Source organism: Bubalus kerabau, chromosome 10 (genome assembly GCF_029407905.1).
Source record: "Bubalus kerabau isolate K-KA32 ecotype Philippines breed swamp buffalo chromosome 10, PCC_UOA_SB_1v2, whole genome shotgun sequence".
In the NCBI taxonomy this organism is placed as follows: Eukaryota; Metazoa; Chordata; class Mammalia; order Artiodactyla; family Bovidae; genus Bubalus; species Bubalus kerabau.
Window position 1 is genome coordinate 89,001,985 of NC_073633.1, and position 23,634 is coordinate 89,025,618.

The 23,634-nt window shown below is 45.2% G+C and overlaps 1 protein-coding gene across 3 annotated transcripts in view; it reads left to right on the top strand.

The window, feature by feature from the left end:
- The window catches only part of RGS6 (regulator of G protein signaling 6), a 622,410-nt gene that overhangs the window by 542,223 nt on the left and 56,553 nt on the right, over positions 1 to 23,634 (top strand). For all 3 annotated transcript variants that reach the window (XM_055538549.1, XM_055538551.1, XM_055538550.1), the window contains exon 13: positions 12,432 to 12,542. In XM_055538549.1, the coding sequence (XP_055394524.1) occupies positions 12,432 to 12,542 (111 nt within the window). The remainder of the gene's footprint in view (positions 1 to 12,431; positions 12,543 to 23,634) is intronic.

The window sequence follows — 23,634 nt, forward strand, 5'->3', positions numbered from 1 at the left end:
GGAGAAATGTGCCAGGGTTATGGCTGACGAGTGTGTATCAGGAGGCAGACCACAGTCATTTCTTACACTGATGGGTGGAAACACCACAGGCCTGTTTGAGTACAGCTAAGATAGCAGACCTCCCTTGAGTGATGCTAAAAAATGTTCTGTTGCTAAAGCTTTTCAGGAGGGTGGCTGAGAGACCTTGTCAATCAAGGAAGACCGACCTTAAAAGCGACATAATGCACATTTACCTTCAGCCTCTTGATTAATTCAAATGGAATTGCTCCCTTTTCAGCTGTAAAATGCCCAGATTCACTTTATAGGGGGAAAGAATTATGTGTGCCCTTTGAGGTCCTGGCTGCGCAAACAGGGGGGACTGGACCATCAGGAGGTGTTCCGCCTCCACACACCATCAACCACCCAACTGCATCGAATCAGCTGTAAAGAAAATATTTGGCACCTGCAGCCTGGCTTCCGCAGGAGCCTTAGTGCTACAGTCTGCACCAGCAGTTGGTTCCACTCTGTTAACTCGTGGGAGACTTGATTTTGTCAATGAAACAGTCTGTTTTTGAACTTTTTTAAAGAGGGGAGACCACCTGGAGAGTCTATATGGAATAAATCTGAGCAGGTAACCCCCAACCAGAGGTTTATTCATCCATATGCTACTGTTAAAGTGGCGACCAATATCTGAAGGCTCAGGGGCTTGAGCTGGGTCTTAGTATTTATTGGTCATCACAGTAAACTGGGTCCTTTAAGCCCACCTGACACGGAGGGCTGGCTGTGTGTTCAACCTGTAAGCCTTTTCTCTGATGGCCCCTGGGTTCATCCACATCTCCTTTCTAGATAAATAACAGCAAAAAAATCAAGCCAAAGAAAACTCCACACACAAATGCCAAACTGGGATTCACACTTTGCCCTTAAGTGGCCAAGGACATCCTCGGATATGGGCTCATCTCTTTGATGGCATCTCGAATCTATCCCGGGACTTCTCAGCAGTGTCACAACTGACATTCTGGGCCAAATACTTGTTGGTGGCAGGAGGCTGTCCTGTACATGACGTTCTGCAGCATCCTTGACCTCTACCCACATTTGTGTGTGCTCAGTGACTCAGTCATTTCCTGCTCTTTGCAACCCCATGGACTGTCACCCGCCAGGCTTCTCTGTCCACGGGATTTCCCAGGCAAGAATACTGGAGTGGGTTGCCACTTCCTTCTCCAGGGCATCTTCCGGAGCCAGGGATCGAACCCACGTCTCCTGCACTGGCAGGCAGATTCTTTACCCCTGCACCACCTAGGAAGCCCTTGACCTCTACCCGCTAGATGCCAAAACCCCACGTCATAGTTTATGACAACAAAAATGTTTTCACACGCCATCAAATGTCCCAGGAGGGGGCAAAATCGACCCCACTGAGAATTCCTGATATTCCTATTTTCCCCTAATGCACATGCTTGAGAAGGTTGCCATGGCTGGAGCTTACCTCACATTAGACAAGTGTTCTAGGGGTCACAGTTTTAGCCTGGCAGGCTGGGGAGCCTCCTCACCCCACTATCATAATGTGGGGCTTTTGGAGTACCAGGCTCTGAGGTTGCTTTGCAAACCTCACTGTGGTTGTCTTCGTCCCAGCAGAGTGCTTGTGAGTGAAACAGCTGGGAGGACCTGGACTCCCCTGGTGTCGTAGCCTATGAGGAGCTGCAAGCTTCTTTGTCTGTGAATGGAGGACAGTAGTGTCTGTCCTGGCTGTCCTAGGACCAGAGCTAGCCGTGGAAGGACACTCTAAAGTTTGCAGACCTAGGAGAGCATGTATGTGGGTGTGTCTTTCCATTGGTCTGCTTGCTAGGGTCAGTGGTTTTGTGCCTGATCATCCAGGTCGGGGATGGGGTTAAGACTGGAGAGTCTTAAGCCATCGTGCTAGCAATTAGACTCAGTGATTCAGAGTAGATCAGGGAAACTGCATTTTGAATACCCCATGGTGGACTGACCAGGTCTCTGAGGATTTGAGGAAGCTACTACCCACCACGCACAGCGACCTGAGAGCTCACATCAAAAGGGACACCCAGCCTGGTCTCATCTTTGGGGTGGAGGGAAAGATCCCAACCCCGTCAGCACAAGGGTGGCCAGCTGGGTGGGTGTGCATGGCAGGAAAGGAGACATCCCTGGCGGGGGCGGGGAGCCTGAGCGGTGCATTGTTTGTTTACAGGCCTCACCTGGTACCATCTAATTATGCTTGAGAGCCTGCTCACACCCGAAGAGATTATTCATTCCGACCCTGCCCTCCTCACTTCCCAGCCTGAAGCTTTCATGAGTCTCCGCCCCGCAGAGACTGCATTTTATTCCCAGCAGCAGTAACTGGCAACTTTTCAATGTGACACAAGGGTTTTTCATTAGAGCCACAGGAAACCCCCAGATAGAGAGGAGGGAGAGGAGACGGGTGTTAGCAGGAGATAAAGCAGCCTGGAGCCTTGGTCTGTCAGTGGCTCGGTGGGGGGTGAGAATAGGGAGGTGGCGCTGGCAGCTGGCCTTGGGTGCCACTGCTCTGCTCGCCAGAGGCAGCGGCTGAGCTATCACAGGTGGGCAGACCTGGCTTCCCTGGACCCACTCCAGGCGATCGTGGTCATTAGCCAGAAGCCATAGGGCAAAGGACCGCCGCCCGCTGAGAGCAGGCACGTGTGGTTTTCCCCTTAGTTCTCTGAGAACTGAAAGTGGGGAGAGGGCAGGAGGGCTGGTGATCATAAAAGTCCAGTTCTGAAAAAGGCAGAAGTCAAGATTGAGTCAAAGGATGCAGCCGACATAGCCGGGAAGAGAAAAAGGAACCTTTGCAAAGTAAAGGAGCAGAACCACACAGTGCAGGGGATGGACGTGGAGCCAGCCATCTAGGTTTGGATTCCGCCTCTGCCATTTTCCAACTGTGTGATCTTGGGCAGGTTGCTTCACCTCTCCGTGCCTCGGTTCACCTCTTGAAAGGGGAGGCAGCAGTGGTTCGTAACTAACGGGGTTCATGAGTTAATCCTCTGCGAGAGCTTGATCTAGTCCTTGGCACTTACAACACTTGCAGCGAATGTGAACAATTATTATTTTCCAGTGTGATGCTTTGGAAAGGAGCAGAATTCAAGTACATAAAATGGCATGAACCTGCTGTGTGGTGTCCAGAGGGACAGAGGACAGGCCAAGGAAAGAGGCTGGCCCTGAAGATGGCAGTTCTTCCCACCTCTTTCATTTCCACTCTCCAGGACATTGAGTCCTGCAGGCTGCTGAAGGCTGGCCCTGCAGCCTCCAGTCTGTGGGTCTCCCTGGGCTGCCTCCTCTGATACCATGAACCTGGAACCTTTGAGGAAGGAGGTTGGCTCTTCTGTGCAGATTTTCCTGGGTCATCTTGATTTCACCTCTTCTGTCTCATCATCCCCGTGAGTGGTCAAATGTCCTAAAATGCCTACATCATGGCCACCAAACTGCATTTCCTGGAAGCGGTACCAAAGGCCATCTGAAATGTCACCCAGTTTTGGCTTTAGAAAGTATGGTCTCTGCACACACAAATGAATTTTCCAGACAAATAATGCTTAACACCTTGAGCTTTTCATTTTAACTATTTTGAATGAGAATATTGCTTAAAAATGCCCTTGCCTTCTTAAAGAAAGAATACTGCCTTTCAGTTAAGTTTTCTGGATAACTCAGGGTCAGTGTTCATATATTGGCTTTAAAATTCTGTCGGTGATCAGGTCTTACCAAAACGTTTCCCTTTCCCCTAGTAAAGCAAAAGTGCTGGTCGTTCAGTCATGTCCGACTCTGTGACCCCATGAACTGTAGCCCGCCATGCTCATCTGTCCATGGAATTCTCCAGGCAAGAATACTGGAGTGGCTTGCCATTCTCTTCTCCAGGGGATCTTCCTGACCTGGGGATCCAACGTGGGTCTCCTGCATTGCAGGCAGATTGTTTACTGTCTGAGCCATCGGGGCCTCAGACCAGTATGTTCTTTGAGTCTCTGTTTTTGCTTTTTAGTTGCTGCCTTGTTTTCTTATTTCTGTCAGCATGGCTTGTCTCCAGTAGCCCTTCTTCCTTTCTAAACTATTCCCATTTCCAATATGTAGCAGGCCAGGTGTATCAGTTAGCTATTGCTGAGTAACAAACCACCTGAAAGCATAGTGTCTCAAACAAGTGGCATTTACTATTGCTCTCATGACTACCTGCCAGTCTGTGTGCTCACGTGTCTGTGTACATATGTCTATGTCTGCTGGACCACCCTCATGTCTGTGTGCTTCTGTGGATTCGGTTGGCTGCTCTACTGATCTTGCCTGGGATCTCTCATGTGTTTGGTTCAGCTGGTTTAGGATGACCTTGGCTGGGACCATTGGGCAGAGCTTTGCATGGTCTCCCATCCTCCAGCAGGCTGGTTTGACCTTGTTCGCCTGGGGACAGAAGGATTGCAAGCAAGAGAGCAGAAACGTGCAGAGCTCCTTGAGGCTTGAAACTGGCATTCTGACGCTTCTGCTGCATTTTATTAACAAAAGCAAGTCACAGGCCCAGATCAGATTCAAGGACTGGGGAAATAGACTCCACTTTTAAAATGGATTTACTACACCAGAAAATCAAATAATCAAGTTCTTTAGTCTCCATCCAAAAGCAAGAGGAAAAGAGTCTTCATGAGGTGTGCTCTTCTTAATAACAGGCATTGAGCCTTGGGGCATATGTTATTTCATTGTAGACTCTGCTCCAAGGCCCTTTTGGTCATTTATCTATGTTTCCTCAATAGGCGAAATTGCCAAATAGATGAGGTCTTGCTCTTCTTTGCAAGAGTGCTCAAGGGGATCCACTTTTTATTCAGCCCAGCTTTGCACTAGGCAAACCAACTTTGAGAATGCAAAAACCTATACATTTTAGTTTCAAATTGTCTGGAAAGTCTCTATATTTTGCTGTTTATCCACCTTTAGTGGCACTGAGCTCTGGCCAGTCACTGCCCGGATCATGCAAAGCTGTCCCACATGGAGAAATAGTGTTGTGTGATTTTTTTATCTGCTCCTGCACTTAGCTTATCCTTACTTGATCCTTGGGAGCCATGTGTGCATCACAGCCAACTGCTGAATTGATTTTTTACCATCACCTTGCCTGCCCATGTCCGAGATCACTGCTGTCCCCTGAAATTATAGCAGGTTCCTCCTCTGCTTCCTGACCCCTCTGTGATCATGAAGTATAATTCATGAAATGAGATAATGAGCAAGGGACTGCAGACCCTAAGGGTCTATTAAAAACCTGCTAGGGTGATAGAAGTCTGTGAACTTACTGTCTAATGACAGTTTCAGGGAGGAAAAAAAGGGGACCAAAGAGGTTATTACAACAGTGCTTTTATGCGATTCCAGATGCCGCAGAGTCCTTGCTTCTCATTCCCAGCTCATATTAGGTGATAGGAAAGAAAACACCAGAGGTAACACTGTAGACAGGGTGCCTGTATCCAGACCAAGACCTAGAAAGGCCGTGATAGCTGGCCTGGCGTATGCTCTTCTGTCTAAGGGGCCACATTCACCCCCATGGCCCTTCCCTCAACCTGAGTTTCTCTGTTGCATATCTTTTCTCTGGGTGGCCCATAACTAAGGAATTCTTTCTTTATATTGTCTTTACTCCCCATTTTCTCCACTGTGAAGAAAGAGAGATGAATGAATTAATAAGAAGCAACCTTTTTTCTTCTGTGTCTGCTGTGCTGCTCTGCTTTTAATTCCCTTCCCATTCAGATCCTCTTCCTGCCCGGTCTCCCTTTGTGCACCATCATTTAGAAAGTACATGTACCAAAGGGGATGCAAACTCACTCTCCTGTTCACCCTTCTCACATTCTGTCTCCGGGTTTCCTTCCCACGAGAGGCCCTGATATCCTAGGGAATGCAGCAGCACATTTGTGTTGTATGTCTGAAGTCAGAATGATGGTCACTCTCCCAGAATGCTTTGTATTCCATGCCCTTGCTCCCCTTGAGTAATCACTTCCCACAGCTGCAAGCCAGCCCTCACTGTGCATTTTCCTTGGAGCCTGACAGCATCTCTCCTTCTTCCCCCTCATATACTATGTACTGATGCCATGTATATACTTCATTCTTGGGATGCTGTGTAGGGAAAAAATACAGTCTTCCTTTCCCTGTGTTTTTCCTTTACTCTCACGCCGCCATGGGCTTCCCTGGTGGCTCAGACGTTAAAGAGTCCGCTTGCAGTGCAGGAGACCTGAGTTCATTCCCTGGGTTGGGAAGATCTGGAGAAGGGAAAGGGTACCCACTCCAGTATTCTGGCCTGGAGGATTCCATGGACTGTAGAGTCCAAGGGGTCGTGAAGAGTCGGACACAACTGAGCAACTTTCACTCACCCCGCTTCAGATGCCAGTCATAATGAGTCCTTAGGTTCCCCACAACTTCTGTCTGACTTGGCTATAAACAGAAGTTCCCATGACCCCTTCCTTGGGTTTGGTTAATTTGTGCAGTGTCTCACAGAACTCTGGGAAACACTTTCACTTACAGTTTATTAAAGGATACAGATGAACAGCCAGACAAAGAGGTACATAGGGCCAGGTCGGGGAGGGTCCCGAGCCCAGGAGCTCCTGTCCCTGTGGGGTTGGAGTACGTCACCGTCTCTGTCTGGATGTGTTCACCTCAGGAAGCATGAAATTGGCCCATGTGGCAAAGGGATGCCTGCCCTGGGAGCTAGCACAGCACCAACTTACCTCTTGATCCCGCTATCACAGTGCTCAGTTAGAGCTCCCGTACCTGTCCATTCTCACCTGAGACGCTGGACAGCTTGTATGGATGAAGCCTCGCCTGCACCAAATGTACCACCAGCAAGAGATTTACAGGACCCTGGGCATGAACTGCCCGTCTTGGTTGCAAGCATCTATCTTATAGCTGTGGGGTAACTGGAGGACTCTTGAAATGCTTTCCTATTTTCTTATTAAAAGGTCCTGAGGGCTCATCAAGTCCATTAGGTAATATATGGCGAACTTGCCTTATAGCACGCCAGACTCCTCTCTCCACAGAATTCTCCAGGTGAGAATACTGGAGTGGGTATTCCCTTCTGGAGGGAGGATTGCCATTCCCTTCTCCAGGGGATCTTCCTGACCCAGGGATCAAACCTGGGTCTCCCTCATCACAGGCAGATTCTTTACCTTCTGTGCTACCAGGACAAAGATCAGTTCAATGGCTCACCGAAGAACCAGAAACCAAAGCTTCTCAATTTGGTCCACTGCTCCTCCCACCCCCGTGGGGTTACAGTCCGTGCATGAGACAATGTGTTTAAAACTAAAAGTATCACAGGCTCCTTCATCTTCATTTGATGAATAAAACATCCTGAGCCTCTCAGAAAATTGAAGAACGGGATGTGGTGCTTCTGAAACTTGCATATCATTCACCTGGTGATCTTATTACCAATGCAGATTCTGACTCAGTAGGTCTGGGTGGGACCTGAGCTTCTGCATTTCTTACAAGCTCCCAGTGATACCTGTCCCGCGCTTCATGGACCACGTTTTTGAGTAGCAATGAGATGGAGCTGCCAACGAATTTCTTCACATTCTCAGAAGCAAGCTACTTGGCCACGCCTGCTCTTTGCAATTCAGTAGCAGGAATTGTGACTCTGAATCTGCCATTACAGGGGAAGCTGGTGACACTCAAGATGGCAATGCTTACGGGAAAGTTTTATTGTGGATCGATAACCATAAAAAGATTTATACCTGCTGGTCCAATGATTCCACTTATGGATATTAATTCTAAATAAATAACCTAAAAGACAGAAAAACTTACATGAACAATGCTGTTTTACTGTAGCCAGAACTATGTATACTAAAAGAAAGAAAAAGTCAATGTCTAATATAAAGGAAATGATTACATAGATTATAATAAATTCATTTAAGATACTAATAATATTGTGGACAAATATTTGTCTTCTCTCTCTCCCCAAAAGTAACATGTCAGTAAAGGAATAAAAATAGTATAAACTCACAAGCTCAACAAATGAATGAATGAATAATCTCCACACATTTTTCCAAGATCACAAGTGTATGGAATTAAGGAGCATGACCACAGGCTTCTGTCTCTGTTTGTAATGTTGTGCTTCTTTATATTGGGTGGTGAGTTCAAGGGTGATACTCTTATAATTTTTATGAGAAATGTTTCAAAATTTAATAAAAAATAAATTGAATGGGGACAGAATGAAGAATATTATGACCTCTTTGTTAGGGGTGGGAGAATTATAACAAAACCAGTTTGCCCAGCAAAATCTGGCTTTGGTTCTTGAAGGCACCCAGGACCATGGGAGGCAAGAAGGAGGCATGGGGGTGACCCCAGAGGAATAGGTAGTCAGTCTCTGGAGCTTCTGCATCTGTGATTCCAAGCCCACAAAGAGACCCTCTCTCCCCATTAATGACAAACGCAGGAGGTGGGCACTTTATTCTCTGGAGAAATTGAATCCCATTAGCTCAGAACTCAGACACATCACATCACAAAGGGCAAGCTGAAAGCAAGAGAATTACTGAGTGAGTTGCATACAAGCTCTGGAACCCCTGACTCCTCCCATGCCTTGCTCTCAGGAGCCAGATGTAGATGCCCATAGGCAAGAGACTGCTAACTATAACACGCAGGCCAAATCCATTCCACTCCACTCCCTGTGTTTGCAAATAAAGTTTTATTGGAACACAGTCACACACATTTATTCATGAATTATCTGTGGCTGCTTTTGTGCCATAATAGAAGAGCCAAGTAGTTGCAACAGACACCATCTGGTCTGCCAAGCCTAAAATATTAACTATTTCGGTCTTGCAGAACAAGTTTGTCTACCACTACTTTGGGTTTCTCTGGTGGCTCAGAGGTAAAGAATCTGCCTGCCAGTGTAAGAGACTCAGGTTTGATCCCTGGGTTGCGAAGATGCCTTGGAATAGGAAATGGCAACCTGTTCCAATACTCTTGCCTAGAAAATTCCATGGACAGAGGAGCCTAGTGGGCTACAGTCTAGGGGGATGCAAAGAGTCAGACACGACTGAACGACTGAGCACACAATATCCCCAGAAACCTAAGAAGATATTTCATTCATAAAATAAGAACTAGATACCAAGATAAACAAGAGTGAGCTCTGGAAATGTAAGAAAGTGATAGTCCATAGTGGAAAAAATAAAGAAAATTTCAGAAGAACCAATAGACAAGAAGACGAGAAAAAAAAATAGAGAAAATTTAGAAATATTGGATTTTCAATTCCAACATTTAATTTAAAATAATTATAAAAAGAGAAGACCAAGGAGATGAAGGTTATGAAATTACCAAAGAAATACCATGAGATTTCTGGGAAATATATATGTGTGTGTGTGTGTGTGTGTGTGTGTGTGTGTATATATATATATATATTTTTTTTTTTTTTGCCCATGTGCACAGTGAATAAAAACTACCAGCAAGGGTCGTGGGGAAATTTGAAAGCACTATAGCAATAAAGGGAGAAGGCAATGGCAACCCACTCCAGTGTTCTTGCCTGGAGAATCCCAGGGACAGAAGATCCTGGTGGGCTGCCATCTATGGGGTCACACGGAATCAGACACGACTGAAGTGACGCAGCAGCAGCAGCGTAGCAATCAAGAGACAACTCTAAGCTTCCAGAGAGAAAAGAAACCAAACAAAAGAACAAAAATTAAAATGGATTCAGACTTCTTAATAGTACCATAACAAACTGGATATCAAAAGAAATGGAGCGATGCCTTCAAAATTCTGAAAGAAAAATGATTTTTAACTCAGGGTTCTATATCCAGCACTGTGAGTGAAGTATGAAGTAAAAGCAATTTTAGGCCTGCAAAGACTCAAAATATTTAGCTCTTGTGTATCCTTTCTTAGGAAACTGCTAAAGGATGTGCCTCAGCACAGCCAGGGAGTAGAACCAGTAGGCAGGCGTGGAATCCAGGAAACCAGGGCTCCCACCGAAGTGAAGGAAGGCCCGAGATGACGGTTTTGCATCAAGCCTATAGAACAAACGGTTCAGAATAGAGCAAGAGGACTCAAGACTTTGGGGAGAGGGCCTCCAGGAGACAGAGAGAACTGATTGATTATCTGATGTGCTGTGGGAAAGTATTGCTAGGTGTTTTTACACATTTGTTAGAACACTTAAAAAATGTAATACACTACTGAGCCCAGCAGCAAACAATTATTATATAGTTCAAAACATGAACACTGACTACTGATATAACAAAAGTGTTACATTTGGAGGAAATGGTGGAGGGAGTTGGGGACTGGTAAATAGAAAGTTAATCTTTGTTTAAAATTGATCATCAAAAGCAGGTATGAAAACATATAATTTAGGAATATCCGTGGCCACATGACTGGAAAAGGTCAGTTTTCATTCCAATCCCAAACAAAGGCAATGCCAAAGAATGCTCAAACTACCGCACAATTGCACTCATCTCACACGCTAGTAAAGTAATGCTCAAAATTCTCCAAGCCAGGCTTCAGCAATATGTGAACCGTGAACTTCCTGATGTTCAAGCTGGTTTTAGAAAAGGCAGAGGAACCAGAGATCAAATTGCCAACATCTGTTGGATCATGGAAAAAGTAAGAGAGTTCCAGAAAAGCATCTATTTCTGCTTTATTGACTATGCCAAAGCCTTTGACTGTGTAGATGACAATAAACTGTGGAAAATTCTGAAAGAGATGGGAATACCAAACCACCTGATCTGCCTCTTGAGAAATTTGTATGCAGGTCAGGAAGCAACAGTTAGAACTGGACATGGAACAACAGACTGGTTCCAAATAGGAAAAGGAGTTCGTCAAGGCTGTATATTGTCACCCTGTTTATTTAACTTATATGCAGAGTACATCATGAGAAACGCTGGACTGGAAGAAACACAAGCTGGAATCAAGATTGCTGGGAGAAATATCAATAACCTCAGATATTCAGATGACGCCACCTTTATGGCAGAAAGTGAAGAGGAACTCAAAAGCCTCTTGATGAAAGTGAAAGTGGAGAGTGAAAAAGTTGGCTTAAAGCTCAACATTCAGAAAACGAAGATCATGGCATCCAGTCCCACCACTTCATGGGAAATAGATGGGGAAACAGTGGAAACAGTGTCAGCCTTTATTTTTGTGGGCTCCAAAATCACTACAGATGGTGACTGCAGCCATGAAATTAAAAGACGCTTACTCTTTGGAAGGAAAGTTATGACCAACCTAGATAGCATATTCAAAAGCAGAGACATTACTTTGCCAACAAAGGTTCGTCTAGTCAAGGCTATGATTTTTCCTGTGGTCATGTATGGATGTGAGAATTGGACTGTGAAGAAGGCTGAGCGCCGAAGAATTGATGCTTTTGAACTGTGGTGTTGGAGAAGACTCTTGAGAGTCCCTTGGACTGCAAGGAGATCCAACCAGTCCATTCTGAAGAAGATCAGCCCTGGGATTTCTTTGGAAGGAATGATGCTAAAGGTGAAACTCCAGTACTTTGGCCACCTCATGCGAAGAGTTGACTCATTGGAAAAGACTCTGATGCTGGGAGGGATTGGGGGCAAGAGGAGAAGGGGACAACAGAGGATGAGATGGCTGGATGGCATTACTGACACGATGGACGTGAGTCTCAGTGAACTCTGGGAGTTGGTGATGGACAGAGAGGCCTGGTGTCCTGCGATTCATGGGGTCACAAAGAGTCGGACACAACTGAGTGACTGATCTGATCTGATCTGATCTGAGGCCCTCTATGGGGTCACACAGAGTCAGACATGACTGAATCGACTTAGCAGCAGCAGCAGTAGCAGCAGCAGGTAAATGCTAAAAATAAATAAATAAAGACAGAAAGTAGGTGCCTCTGTGAGAAGGGATAGGAGAAAAAAACATCGCTGTTGCTTTTTGTACAGGAAAGTGTTTAGCACTATTTTATCATTTTAACTACATGAACTTTAAAAAAATGAAATTCTATTTAAAAAGATTATGATTTTTTAAATTATAACTGTAAAAACTGAGTTACTTTTTGGGAAAATCCTTTAAATAGGTTAACTCCTTTTGGTCTGCCGGGACTTTAAAGGCTTTATAGTAAAGAAATCCATCCAGCTGGGAAGGAATACTAGGCTGGCAGCCTTGAAAAACTGTAGCGTCCGCTGTGTGCCCCAGATGCCCTGAGATCTGCAATCCCCATGGGAGGGTGATACACAGGCAGGTTTGGACCAGTGTATCAGTAAAGCTAGCATAACCAGGGAGGGATGCACCAAGATTCAGGGAAAGAGTTAGGTGGGAAAAAGATATAAAATGTATGTGTATACTATGATTGCAATAATGCAGAAACAATATGTCCATCATGGGGAGAGAACAAGGACAAATGAAAACAGTTTGAGTTGTCAGAAGTGGGAGCGGGGGTCATATTTTTTTCCCTTTAACTTGGAATTATATGAAGATTGATATGATGTTTGTGTTAAACAGAATACCTGTTGTTATGGGAAATTGGTGGTATTCTTTGCTCTGCTTTCCTTCTACAGCTTAATTGCTTACACGGAACAGTACGTGGAATATGACCCTTTGATCACACCAGCTGAGCCGTCCAATCCCTGGATCAGTGATGATATCGCTTTATGGGACATAGAGATGAGGTAAAAAAAACAAAAATGTTTTAATGTTTGGAAGTCGGGGGAGGAGCACAGTGCATGAGAATAGGAGATTATTATTATACCCCATCTTAATTTGACTCTTTTTATCAACAGAACAGAAACTCCTCCTGTAACCACCCAAATGATTTCCTTGCTCATGGTTTCTACCTCTTTATAGTATTGTATGTGGATCCTTTATGGCTTCCCTCTGACCTCTCTCTGATCCTATGGATGTTATGATAACTGGGACAGTCCGCCATAGTTGCTAGTTCTGACTTCTGGAGGGCAAGAATCTGTGGATCATTTGCTTTTCATACATTAGCAACAACAACAATAATAGCTAGCATTTACTCTGTACTTCGGAGAAGGCAATGGCACCCCACTCCAGTACTTTTGCCTGGAAAATCCCATGGACGGAGGAGCCTGGTGGGCTGCAGTCCATGGGGTCGCTAGAGTCGGACACGACTGGGCTACTTCACTTGCACTTTTCACTTTCATGAATTGGAAAAGGAAATGGCAACCCACTCCAGTGTTCTTGCCTGGAGAATCCCAGGGATGGGGGAGCCAGGCGGGCTGCCGTCTATGGGGTCACACAGAGTCGGACACGGCTGAGCGACTTCACTTTCACTTTTCACTTTCATGAATTGGAAAAGGAAATGGCAACCCACTCCAGTGTTCTTGCCTGGAGAATCCCAGGGACGGGGAAGCCTGGTGGGCTGCCGTCTATGGGGTCACACAGAGTCGGACACGGCTGAAGCGACTTAGCAGCAGCAGCAGCACTCTGTACTTGGCCTCTAGTAAGTATCTTCCAGTGAGTCACCACAACAGGTAGACATTATTCTCAGAATTGAACAGATGGAAAATGGGAGTTAATGGACTTGCTCGAGGTCACACGAGGTGGTAGGATTAGGATTAGAACCCAGGCAGAGGGCCCCAGAGCTGTGGTCTTCATCCCTCTGCTCTTCTGGAGTAGCAGGCACAAAGGTTCCGTTCAGAAGTTCCTTGTGGATGAGAGAAAAGTGAAAGCGTTAGTTGCTCAGTCTGACTCTTTGTGACCCCACGGACTGTAGCCCTCCAGGCTCCTCTGTCCATGGAATTCTCCAGGCAAGAATACTGGAGTGGCTTGCCATTTCCTTCTCCAGGGGATCTTCCCGACTGCAGGGATTGACCCTAGGCTCCTGCATTGCAGGAGGATTCTTTACTGTCTGGGCCACCAGGGAAGCCCATACAGATGAGAGAGGCTAGTGTGTTTACTTAATAGCTAAGCAACTAAAGCCCAGGGGGTCTTAGACCACATTGGAGATGACAGAAGGAATCCAGTATGTTGTGCCTTTGCACCCTCTGCCCCTTGGCTAGACAATTCTTTATTTTGTTCTTCATTTCTTTGTATCTCTCTCATTCACTTTCACCCTTGTCTTTTTTTCTGACTTCTTTTCTTAAGATGGAAACCTTGTAAGAAGGAATAGAAGTCACAGACGCTCATTATAAAAGGTTCAAACTGTCTTTGTGTATGCATGCATGCTCAGTTGCTTCAGTAGTGTCTGACTTTTTGCAGCCCCATGGAATGTAGCCCATCAGGCTCCTCTGTCCATGGGATTCTCCCAGGCAAAAATGCTGGAGTGGGTTGCCATGCCTTCCTCCAGGGGACCTTCCCAACCCAGGGATTGAACCTGTATCTCATGTCTCCTGCATTAGCAGGTGGGTTCTTTACCACTAAGCACCACCTGGGAAGCCCTTCAAACTTTAAATGTATATAAGAAAGAAAACTCTCTCTTGCTCCACCCCAATCTCACTTTCCAGAAAGAGCCTTTGTTGATAGTTTAATGCCGTGGTTCCCAAACTGCACCCAAGCACTCTGGGCTGCTGCAGGGAACTCACAGGATTCCCGGGGGACATTCTAAATCGTTAAGGAAAACACTGATGTTTGACCTATGTCAGATACTGTATAAATGACTAACTTAAGGTAGTTCCCTGTTTTCAACATTAGATCACATTATATTCCTTTCAGTGATGCCATATCTCTGCAAATCAGGGTGTTCAGGGCAGTTGCTGTGATAAAAAGCAATTATTGGGCAAAAATCAACATGGAATAGGAAATGAAGGTGGCAGGGTTGAGAAGATGTACAGCGCTCCACAGCACGTGTGTGCTCATTTAGGAGTAAAGTAAACATACTATATTTTCTTCCAATTTATATATATTTCAAATAACTCTGAAATGACTTAAAAACAACCCAAGCATCACCAATCTTTTTCATCTTTGCAAATCTGACAGATTAAAATGAACATCTCATTTTGCTTATATTTTTTTGTTAAAATACTTGAGAATCTATTCTTACGATTACTAGATACTCATTTTTTGTTGGTGGCTTGCCTGTTTTTTTGTGTTCTTTGTCTTTTTTCTAGTGATGCGTTTTGCCTTGGATGTGGGGATATAAAGCAGTCACATTTACTCAGATCACATAGTTAACATTTTTTCCAGCTGTTTGTTTTCTGAATCTAATTTTTCTCCTTGTTTCTTTTTCTCTTCCTTGAATTTTACTTTATTAGTCAAGTTTTGTGTTAGCTTTGTTACCCTAGTTCTGGTCTAGTCGTGTGTGTGTGTGTGTGTGTGTGTTAAGTCACATCAGTTGTGTCCGACTCTTTGTGACCCTATGAACTGTAGTCTGCCAGGCCCCTCTGTCCATGGAATTTCCCATGCAGGAATACTGGAGTGGGTTGCCATTTCCTCCTCCAGTGGATCTTCCTGACCCAGGGACTGAACCCATGTCTCTTATGTCCCCTGCATTGGTCAGACAGGTTCTTTACCAATAGTGCCTCCTGGGAAGCCCCATGTAAGAAAGGCAACTTCTTTTTAATTATTTCTGACATGCCCTTGATAGTCCCTTTGATCTGATCCAAGAACTTAAATCTTTCTTTAACTTGCTTGTCTTCTCTCTCTCTCCCTCTCCTTTATTGCTACTCTTTTCTCCATTCTACCCTCTCTTTTCAGGAAATCCTTTGGTAGGAACTCTGGTCATCTGGGGTGTAGTAGCACTATCTCTTATCTTTTCTCTATTAAAAATTCCATCTCTTAGTCTTTTTCTTCTATATTCAAGAATAGAATCTCTTGAGTTACTCTTCAGAGTCACCAGTCTCAATGGTATCCATTCTGTGACTTTATACTTCAACGAGGTTTTTTTTCCTACTGAGTGCTGGGAGGGGTAGTTGACACTCGTGCTTTTAATTTCCAAGAATTTATAATATTCTTGGACTGCTTTTTCTTCACAGCCTGCTCTGTTCTAGTGCTGTATATCCTCTTGAATTGCCCTGGATGGAATTCAGATTTCTTTCATATGTCCCCTCTATTTCTGCCACTTAGTTTATTTCACAGGATCATTGATCAGAGAATCATCGTTTCTGTTCATTGCGTCATTACTCTAGCCACTATTCAGAGCAGATCGGTCCTTTCAGACAATTTGGGGTACTACTGGTTTGCATAAGTGAAGGTCTTGGCTTTCAACTTTCACTATATATTAGAACCACCCAGAGAGCTTATTGTAAAAAATACCAATGCCTAGTCCCCTCTCCAGGTCAGCTAAGTAATCATTTCTGGCAGTGGTGGGCTGTCTGTTTAATCTTACGCTAATTACAGGCCTGATCTGGAAGCCCAGCCTTTCCTTAGCCTCACGTTCCCGCAGCCAGGCGCGCCACTCTGTTTCGGGCCTGATGGGTTTAAGTCATTCAGTTTCCTTTCCACGGTGCACCCCAAGAAGGACACTCTTCTCCCATCTGTTGAGGGATCTTAGGGGGACACAGAGAGATCTGCAGAAACCCGTGAGCAGCAGGAGGAAACCTCAGCATCTTTGGAAGTCTCCCTGCCTTGCTGAGATGTTTTCTCATCCATATTAGCTCTACCAGCCCTAGGTTACACAGGCACCACCCTCTGGCTTTACTTCCCATGTGAGAAGCTGGCCAGAAAATGTCCCCCTTTTACTTAGAGACCCTCTTGGCCCAGGGAACCCGTGTCTCATATTTCTGAGTTCCTCCCCTATGACCCCTCATTCAGTACCTGCCAACTGCCCCTACTTCCAGTCTTGCTGCTCAGGGCTTGCGATTTTCCCAGGCTTCTGCTGGCAACACTCAGTCACCTGATTCCCAGATGGCCCCACTGGAAGCCTAGGGGGCCCACAATCAGCTTTGTCCCCAGTTCACCTGCTTCACAAGTTCCCAAAGTTCCTCAATGTTTATCCTCTGCTGGTAGGAAATTTATTTGCCTCTTATACTCTATGTTTTATTTTGGTTTTGATATTTCACTGAACTCCAGATTCTTATCTGTTCCCTCCTCCTGGACCACTCTCACAGACCCTCACATGGCTGGCTTCCCTTTTCATTCAAGCCTCACTCAGCATTGGTGTCTTTTTCTCAGAAAGGTCTTCGGTGACCACTCACTCTGTAGTGGTCACCCCACATCCATCCAGTCTTTCTAGATCACATCCTCCCCCTGGATCTCTTTCTAACTAAGACTTACAGTTATTTTAGCACCTAGACCTGTGTCTGGCATGTAGTAGGTACTCAGAAAGTATAGGTTGGATGGAGGGTGAATGGAGAAGTGACCATTTTGTTGGTAATGCTGTTGGCATTTGGGAAAGGAAGAGAGGTTAAGTGCATGAATTTAATTCACCTTGATGACATTGGGATTTCCTCCTTCTTTCTTGTAAGTCAGCAAAAAAAAAAAAAAAAAAAAAAGGCAAAAAGCATGATAGTTTGGGAAGATGGTAGCCACCTGTCCTGTTCGTTTATTCAAACGTATCAGCACTCTGTCCCCAGGGGACTCACTGCCCCACAGCTACGTTCTGGCTCTGTTTTTACAGCTCAGGCTTCTACTGTCATCATAGCATCCGACCTAACACCTACAGTGTTCTGTTCATCTTCAAGCTAGTTACTCAGGTACAAGGGAGAATGACGAGAATGTGAGGCCCTCTTTCTTCTCCCAGCAGGACATTCCCACCCAGTCAGACGCTGGCAGTGATCGGGAACCTGCCTCTTTTGATACAGAGTCAGGGATCAGCGCCAACATGCTTGTTCAGTCTAGAGACCAAACAGCCTTTGTGCATGAAACAAAGGCTGAATGTGACCAGCAAAATAATCCAAGGTCATCTTTTTCTCAGTTTCAGTTTAATTTAATTTAACTAATAAAGAGTATTGAGATCTACTATGTGCTATCTTCTAAGTAAGAAAGTTTCTCAAGATACCCACATAGCAAAGTGAATAACGTGCTGTCTTATCTCCCGGCTCCAGGATTCCTCCTTTTTGGCAAAGGACATTAATGTCACTTGGGGCACAGAGTCAGGCCCTAAGGGCAGGAGTGTTGGCAGAGACTCAACAACAAGTGGACAGGTTGTGCCCCATAAGAAAATGAGATGAATGTACTTTTTGTCCCCAAGAGGGGAGACCTCAGGGCCGTGAAAAGTGAGGGTGGAAAGAGGAGCAGAGAAATAAGAGAGAGCAAGCCTCCGTTCAGAGCCATGAAAACCCCTAGTACTGAGGTGTCCGAGGACTTTTCAAAGTGGGAATACTGAATATGTGATTTCTAAACTGCCGGGGGTTGGATGGTGCAATGTGTACCCCCTTCTCAAGACCCTCCAATTTCAGTAAAGGCTTCTACCCTCTCAAACACTTCATATGAAGTTGGTTTTTGGTGAAGATGGGTGAAGCTGTATGGAAGAGTCGAGGCAGCGTGGGAGACAGTAGGGGTCATTTGGGACTTCATGTTCATCTGAGGTGGGTTGTGATTTCTCCTGGGCGTGAGTAAATGGGTACAGACTCTTTCCAATGCCCAGGGCAGAGGTCCTCACAGATAACGTCTGGATTCTACAGAGTTGAACATACTGTCTCAGCCATGTAGGGTTTATAGACAAACCAGTCAAAGACAACAACAGGGATTAATAGGATAATTGGCAGGATGAAGCATAGATAGTAAGAAATTTTGCTTTAATCCTCTCTCCTTCTCAGACAAACTATTAGATCTAGAAATCCAAGGATGAAAAAACGAATGTTCAGGGGGCAATACAAGACTGCCTCTTTAAAGGATGTACCTGAAGTCTATTCGGTGAAAATTCTGAGAAGTCAAATTTAGATAAAGAAGATAGTGATTGCCAGGGCTCATCACTGAGAAAGAAGCAGCCCCAAATTGCCAGATCTCAGTTGGAGAGAGCTCTGTCATCTGAGGGCTTCCCTGGTAGCTCAGTTGGTAAAGAATCTGCCTGCAATGCAGGAGACCCCGGTTCAATTTCTGGGTCTGGAAGATCCGCTGGAGAAGAGATAGGCTATCCATTCCAGTATTCTTGGGCTTCCCTTGTGGCTCAGCTGGTAAAGAATCTGCTTGCAATGCAGGAGACCTGGGTTCGATCCTTTGGTTGGGAGGATCCCTGGGAGAAGGGAAAGGCTACGCACTCTAGTATTCTGGACTGGATAATTCCATGGACTGTATAGTCCATGGAGTCTCAAAGACTGAGGTTGCACTCACATGACTGAGTGAGTTTCACTTCACTTCACTCCACTCCACTGTCATCTGAATACCACCAGGAAAGTGTCCCTGGGAAGATGCCATCAGCCAGGTAGTGGCTCTAACAAGAGCCACTGGCATTGCCTGCAGGATTGGGGTTCATGATTTGCCCTCCCCACATGGTATTGGTTTGACTTTCTCTCTTTGCTGGGCAACAGGCACATGAGCAAAGAGCTACAAGGAACCCGGCTCATCCTACTTGGTCAAAGGCATCCACTCCCAACTAGCCCAGTGTGCTGAGGGGCAGAGACCATCACTGAGCTACTCAGCAAGTTTGATAGAACTGTAAATCCATGGTATTAGTCAGTCTCCCTCCCTGTGGTAGTCAGTCTCCATATATAGCCCCATCAGGGCTTTCCTCTTTGTATGCAGGGACTGCTTCTTCCATGGAAAGGGGACACCTCCCTCACTTTTCAACCAGGCTGGCCTTGATGTCTTATTTAACCAACAGAGTATGGCAGGAGTAATATTCTGGGAACTGATCATAAAACAGCTCTTGGTCATTTGAGACATTTGCTCCTAAGACATTCTTTCTTAAAAACCTGTTGGCTGTGAGAAACCCAAGTGATCAGGGAGATCGTGGAGGTTGAGAGTGTTGCCTGAGCTTCTGGCCAAAACCAGCATCATCTGCCATGTGATGAACCATCTTGGATGTCCAACCCAGTCCACCCTTCAGATGACACCACCCCCAGCTACTATCTATCTACAACTCTTGAGAGACCTGAAGTGAGGACCTCCCAGCTGAGCCCAGTCAACCCATGGGATGTTGGGAGAGAAGAATAAATCGTTGTTTCAAGCCACTGAGTTTGAAGATGGTTTGTTCCACAGTAACAAACAACAGGACCACTCCTTGTTGAAGTATTAGGACCCTCAAGGTTTTCTTGGAGCATTAAGTAATATTGTGATTGTTCCTTCAATAACCTTCGTCTTGAGATGGACTCATTGGTTATTCACTCTTTAAGGAACAATCCCTTGTTTCATAATTTTTCCAGTAACTCGAAACCTTTTGAAGATAGCTTGATGTTTTTATAGATAGATGCTTATTCTGAATCTGGCTTTATTGTTCTCAATTTGGGAGAACAGCTGGAATGAAAGACAGACTCCCTGGGAGAGCCACCTGTCTTGGCTGTGTTAATTTGGGCTGCTCAGTGGGAGGCTGGAATTTGGTGAGAAGCAATAGGCATGGAAGAGAAATTAGAGTTCGAAAAAGGCATCCAGCTAGCAATTAGAAATATAAGGACACATCGATGTCAATATAAGGGCACATCATCCACATTACTGTACACATTTTCTTACTGATTTCCTTTTAGTGTTAAACACGTGCTGTGTGAAAAGCACTATGATAAATACAGAGATGTGGTCTCTGCCCTCAGAGAGCTCACAAGATAGCTGCAAATAGAGTGACGTAAACCCTTTAAAAGTTAAGTGATGGTACAAAACCGTAATTAGAGATACGTCATGAGAAAGCCTTTCTATACAACGGATGAAAATAGAGGGGCTGTGAGTTCCCTGGATTATCTGAGTGAGACCAAGGGAAAGTTATTGTACTAGTCATCTGGGGATGGATGTCCAGAGATAACTTTTCAGAATTATTTTATAACCACAGAGACCATTCCATGGTAGCAACATGTTCACATCTGATCTTGAACCTTCAAAGGGATGGTGCTTCAAACAACCAAGAGGTACAAGAAAGATGCATATAAAAGTTATATCCAAGAACCTTTTAATAGAATAGATCCCAATGACCAGATTATTAGAAGAAAAAGAGCAGATATAGGGTGCCCAGACACAGAAATAGGATTGTGAATAATGAGTAATTGAAGGAACCCAGATGTACTAGGTTGAATCAGATCAGATCAGATCAGTCACTCAGTCATGTCTGACTCTTCACGACCCCATGTATCGCATCACGCCAGGCCTCCCTGTCCATCACCAACTCCCGGAGTTCACTGAGACTCACGTCCATCGAGTCAGTGATGCCATCCAGCCATCTCACCCTCTGTTGTCCCCTTCTCCTCCTGCCCCCAATCCCTCCCAGCATCACAGTCTTTTCCAATGAGTCAACTCTTCGCATGAGGTGGCCAAAGTACTGGAGTTTCAGCTTTAGCATCATTCCTTCCAAAGAAATCCCAGGGCTGATCTCCTTCAGAATGGACTGGTTGGATCTCCTTGCAGTCCAAGGGACTCTCAAGAGTCTTCTCCAACACCACAGTTCAAAAGCATCAATTCTTTGGCACTCAGCCTTCTTCACAGTCCAACTCTCACATCCATACATGACCACTGGAAAAACCATAGCCTTGACTAGACGGACCTTTGTTGGCTTTTGAGTATGCTATCTAGGTTGGTCATAACTTTCCTTCCAAGGAGTAAGCGTCTTTTAATTTCATGGCTGCAGTCACCTTCACGACCCAGATAATCACGATGGTGTGATCACTGACCTAGAGCCAGACATCCTGGAATGTGAAGTCAAGTGGGCCTTAGAAAGCATCACTACGAACAAAGCTAGTGGAGGTGATGGAATTCCAGTTGAGCTATTCCAAATCCTGAAAGATGATGCTGTGAAAGTGCTGCACTCAATATGCCAGCAAATTTGGAAAACTCAGCAGTGGCCACAGGACTGGAAAAGGTCAGTTTTCATTCCAATCCCAAAGAAAGGCAATGCCAAAGAATGCTCAAACTACGGCACAATTGCACTCATCTCACACGCTAGTAAAGTAATGCTCAAAATTCTCCAAGCCAGGCTTCAGTAATATGTGAACCATGAACTTCCAGATGTTCAAGCTGGTTTTAGAAAAGGCAGAGGAACCAGAGCTCAAATTGCCAACATCTGCTGGATCATGGAAAAAGCAAGAGAGTTCCAGAAAAACATCTATTTCTGCTTTATTGACTATGCCAAAGCCTTTGTGTGGATCACAATAAACTGTGGAAAATTCTGCCTCTTGAGAAATTTGTATGCAGGTCAGGAAGCAACAGTTAGAACTGGACATGGAACAACAGACTGGTTCCAAATAGGAAAAGGAATTCATCAAGGCTGTATATTGTCACCCTGTTTATTTAACTTATATGCAGAGTACATCCTGAGAAACGCTGGACTGGAAGAAACACAAGCTGGAATCAAGATTGCCGGGAGAAAGATCAATAACCTCAGATATGCAGATGACACCACCCTTATGGCAGAAAGTGAAGAGGAACTCAAAAGCCTGTTGATGAAAGTGAAAGTGGAGAGTGAAAAAGTTGGCTTAAAGCTCAACATTCAGAAAACGAAGATCATGGCATCCGGTCCCATCACTTCGTGGGAAATAGATGGGGAAACAGTGTCAGACTTTATTTTTCTGGGCTTCAAAATCACTACAGCAGCTATGAAGACCTACTAGGTTGAATAGTGTCACCTAAAAATTCAAGTCCTTCCCAGAATCTCAGAATGTGACTTTATTTGGAAACAGGACCATTAAAGATGCAATTAGTTAAGGTGAGGTCACCCTGGGGTAGAGTAAGCTCTTAATCCAATATGTTGCTCTTGTTTATTTGCTAAGAGTTGTGTCCAACTCTTTTTCAACCCCATGGACTGTGGATCGCCAGGCTCCTCTGTCCATGGAATTCCCCAGGCAAGAATATTGGAGTGAGTTGACATTTTCTTCTACAGGGGATCTTCCCGACCCAGTGATTGAACCTGCATTGACTGCATTGGCAGGCGGATTCTTTACCACTGAGCCACCAATTGGAGGGAAGTCCAATCCAATATGACTGATGTCTTTATAAGGAGAGAAAACAGAAACACTGGCACATACAAAGTAAATGCCATGTGAAAAGCCAGATACAGAGGCAGAATACCATGTGATACAGATACAGAATACCATTCTAACAGAGGCAGAATACCATGTGATGACAGAGGCAGAGATTGGAGTAATGCATGAGCAGGCCATGGATGCCAAGGATTTCTGGCAGCATCAGAAGCTAAGAGGAAGGCATGGAACAGGTTTTCCTCTAGAGCCTTCAGAGAGAGTGTGGCCCAGTTAACGCCTTGATTTCAGATTTCTAGCCTCTAGAACTGTGAGAGAATCAATTTCTATTTTAAGCCATCCAGTTTGTTGGTATGTTGGCCAACTAGGAAACCGCCACGCCAGGGTAGCCTATCTCTCCAAAACGCCTTGTTTCTGCTGAAGGCTGAGCTTGCAGCTTTCTGTACATCCAGACATCTGTCTTACACCTCTGATTCTGCATCTAGAGACACCCCTGGCTCTCTGGCTTACCCCCAAAATGGCCCTTATCCTCCACCACCCTTCCCCCTGCCACCACCAAGGAACCTGGTGGGATGAATACGGACTCACTGCTTGCAAACCAGAAAGTAGTGATGCTGGTGGTGTGTCCATAACACAGTCACGACAAGACTGAGCAACTTTCCACACCTGGCTCTCTGGGCACAGCCACTGATTGGGGTACAGCTATCATCAGCACCATCCCCGAAGAGCCCTGCAACCTTGGTGGCCATCACAGGTCACAGCATGACCCTGGCAGAAGCAGATGTGTTCCTGCAGCTTGGTGGGGCTTCCA